A 3,041-nucleotide genomic window follows, 5' to 3' on the forward strand; every position below is an offset into this window, starting at 1 on the left:
TGTTTAGAATCAATTTTGGCCTTTACTCTTAAAACAATCAACAAAAGTATGAAACGTATGATGTCATATCCCTACAAAACAAGCAACAAAAGACATCGTATCAAGTTTGTGATACATGGGTCATATCCCAACAGAACTGTCAGAAGCGTGGCTGGACTTGTGGGCCATCGTCATGAACAGCTTCATCATCTCTTGCATCATAGAAACATCATTTTCCAACTTTGTCCTGTGCTCACGGTCAGCATTGAGCTCCTAGTGCATTTGTTCCCACAATTCTTGGTGCAATTCTGTGCGCAATTCTTCGCGCAATTCCTCTCTTATCTCTACTCGCACAGAAGGATCTAAGTCAGTCGGGGAATGAGCATGAGCATTCAATCCCGGAGTTCGTGCTAGACTGCCACCCACAAGGCTTTTTGCCAGATTCCCAGTTCCAAACATCCTTTTATTTTTATCGAGCTTACCTTCAAAAACGTCATTGATAAAGATCTGGCTTAGATTTGCATTCTCATCCTGCATTGCAACAATCTCCTGCACTCTTGCCTAGTTAATAAGAAAAAAATTGTGTTATCAGACAGACATTTATTCAAGGTGATGTTATATAACTTGATTACATCAACGTCTGCAGCTCTCTTACATGTATACTTCACATCCTTGAACCTGTGTAAGTCACTGAACGATTCATACACACAATCCATGATCGATACTCCCCTCTCGGCCGCCTATTTATCAAAATATCAAAAGTTAGCTATTAACAATTCATAAAAATCATTGTTGATCCTTTTGTTTGAGTAAAATCACTATTGAAGTGTCTGTTAATATTCTCTAACTTAATAAACTTATTCTGTAAGATATTTTCGTCTTCTCATTTATGCAATAACTATCATTCTAGACAGCAGACACAACGTGTCCATGAAATTCGGTACCGAGCATGTTTTTCTTTGTCAGTTTGTCACGTTTCAGTGTGCTACTACATGAAGAGCCACTGGAATTTATTTATGACATTTTATATATTATGGGAAGAAGTATATAGTGATCTTTATGAGAGTTTGTCACGTTTTAGTCTGTTACTGCATGAAGAGCCAGATATTATTGTACCATTAACCATATGATATTCATAATCCATGTCCCACTTAGTTAGTTAACTTGCAGTTTTAATTCTAAAACTTCTTATGCTAGCAGATCGTAGACAACCCTTCCCCCCTCTTATTTTAGGTGACTGTCATTTTTAGTTTTAGGAACAAATCACTTGCAATCATCATTACTCTTTCAACTCATACATTTACCAAAAAGCACCCAACACAACTACTGAATCAGTTTATCTCAATATCTACTAAATCACATAATTGTATTTTCATTAGGTTTTATATATAACACATACCTTCCACATAGATCTCTCCTCAATAGACACCGACCCTCCTCGTTGTTTGCTTATTCCTATACCAGGTCCATCAGGTTCGGACATTCTTGTCTTCCTTGCAGCTTCAGACCTCTTGATAACATTTGGATCTTTCCAATGGTTTATCAGTCCATCAGGTACGTAAATTGGTCGAGATTTACCGGCTTTGTACATCACCTTCAAGGAACTGATAAAACCCGAGTATCTTCTTGCAGCTTTTTCATTCCACATCTTCTTCACCTCATGCTCCCAATCAGAAGGCCATGAAAATGCTTTCTGTAAGAAAAATGGAATATTTGGATATTAGTGAAAGTCAAACATAGTTATTATGGTAAGAGAAGTCGGTATTTTGGTGTTGATGCAAATGGTGTTGGTGCAGTGCCAAGAGATTGTTTATAAATGATTACAATGGAATCAGCATGTCTCAACTTAAGGACCCAACTGTGATGAATCAGTTCACCAACATAGTCTGCTCGTGTCACTTCTCATCTCATGAATTCTCAGATTACGCATAAGGCCACCTTCTGTATAACATACTAGTAACTCTCTCCCTCTCTCTATGTAATGACCTGCAAGTTATTTATTAGTCAATTGTGATTAAATAAGTGGCAGAGAAGAGGAGTGAAATAAAAAAATTTCTTTCAGTTTTGGACTAACACATCTCTTCTAGTTTGAATCAAGCAGTCCAAATGCATTGCTTAAGATACACTATGACATCACTGCTCTTAAATTATAGGCTCACAATTTCCCTAAAAAACTTTCTGTTTATAGTAATGAGACACAAGTAGTAACTAATTTATCTTTTCATGTCTTTTTGTGTTGAAACATAAGACATTTTTGGTAGAGAATGTGTACAACAGCAGAGCTAAAATTCTATTTCACAAACTTCATTGCTAACTCCAAACATTAATAAAAAAAATATACTTACTTCAAATTCACGAAAATACTCATCTTTTTGGTGCTGAGATGTCATTTTCCAAGTAAATTTTGTGACATTTGACATCTTGTGGAATGAAGAGGTGATTACCCTAGCAATCCGATAATGCGCACATATTTTCCTATAAAATCCAAATATTAGTGATTAACTGATAAAACATGTGAAAAATTAATAATTAGTAACTATTAACAAACCCTGTGTGGGGATACTCTTAAGTGGCATACGACCATCAAACGTGACATGAGGTCCTTCCACGACACCCTCTTCCTCATCAACACCCTTCCCCTATCAACAGAAGATGTGCCATGTGATGTGCCATGCGATGTCTGCTTTTGAAGTGATCTTGTACGAGATAGGTTGGTAGTATGCCCGCTACCGATACTAATGGTGTCACGACTGCACTTTCTAAGGATAGAAAGCCCAGTTGATCGCGACTAGGGAAGGATGAAAGAAGCGGGGAAGAAAGGGAAAAACTGTGGCATAACTGAACTTGAACTGAAATGACTTTGAATATATAAATCAGAGTGCATGATACAAGAGAATGAAATCTCGACTTTAACATTGCAACGAAAGAGTCAAGAGTAGATGACATCGTGTATGGAGACACGACGCATCCAAGTACTATTCTATTGAAGGATCTTCATCGTCTGTGCTCAAACCACCCGCCGTCATCACTGCTCAACCTGCACATTTTTAAAACATATGCAG

General features: G+C 37.3%; 1 protein-coding gene across 1 annotated transcript; it reads right to left on the bottom strand.

Moving 5' to 3' along the window:
• LOC125192264 (uncharacterized) lies at positions 1-2,369 on the bottom strand. The gene is made up of 4 exons (XM_048089788.2): positions 2,325-2,369; positions 1,379-1,672; positions 635-719; positions 1-540 (listed from the first exon to the last, which is right to left on the bottom strand). Exons 1-4 carry the CDS (start codon positions 2,367-2,369, stop codon positions 506-508), a joined length of 459 nt encoding a protein of 152 aa, XP_047945745.2. The 3' UTR covers positions 1-505.
• Between the last annotated feature and the right edge of the window lie 672 nt (positions 2,370-3,041).

Source organism: Salvia hispanica, chromosome 4 (genome assembly GCF_029641045.1).
Source record: "Salvia hispanica isolate PSC_SH4W2 chromosome 4, Shi_PSC_v1, whole genome shotgun sequence".
NCBI lineage: Eukaryota > Viridiplantae > Streptophyta > Magnoliopsida > Lamiales > Lamiaceae > Salvia > Salvia hispanica.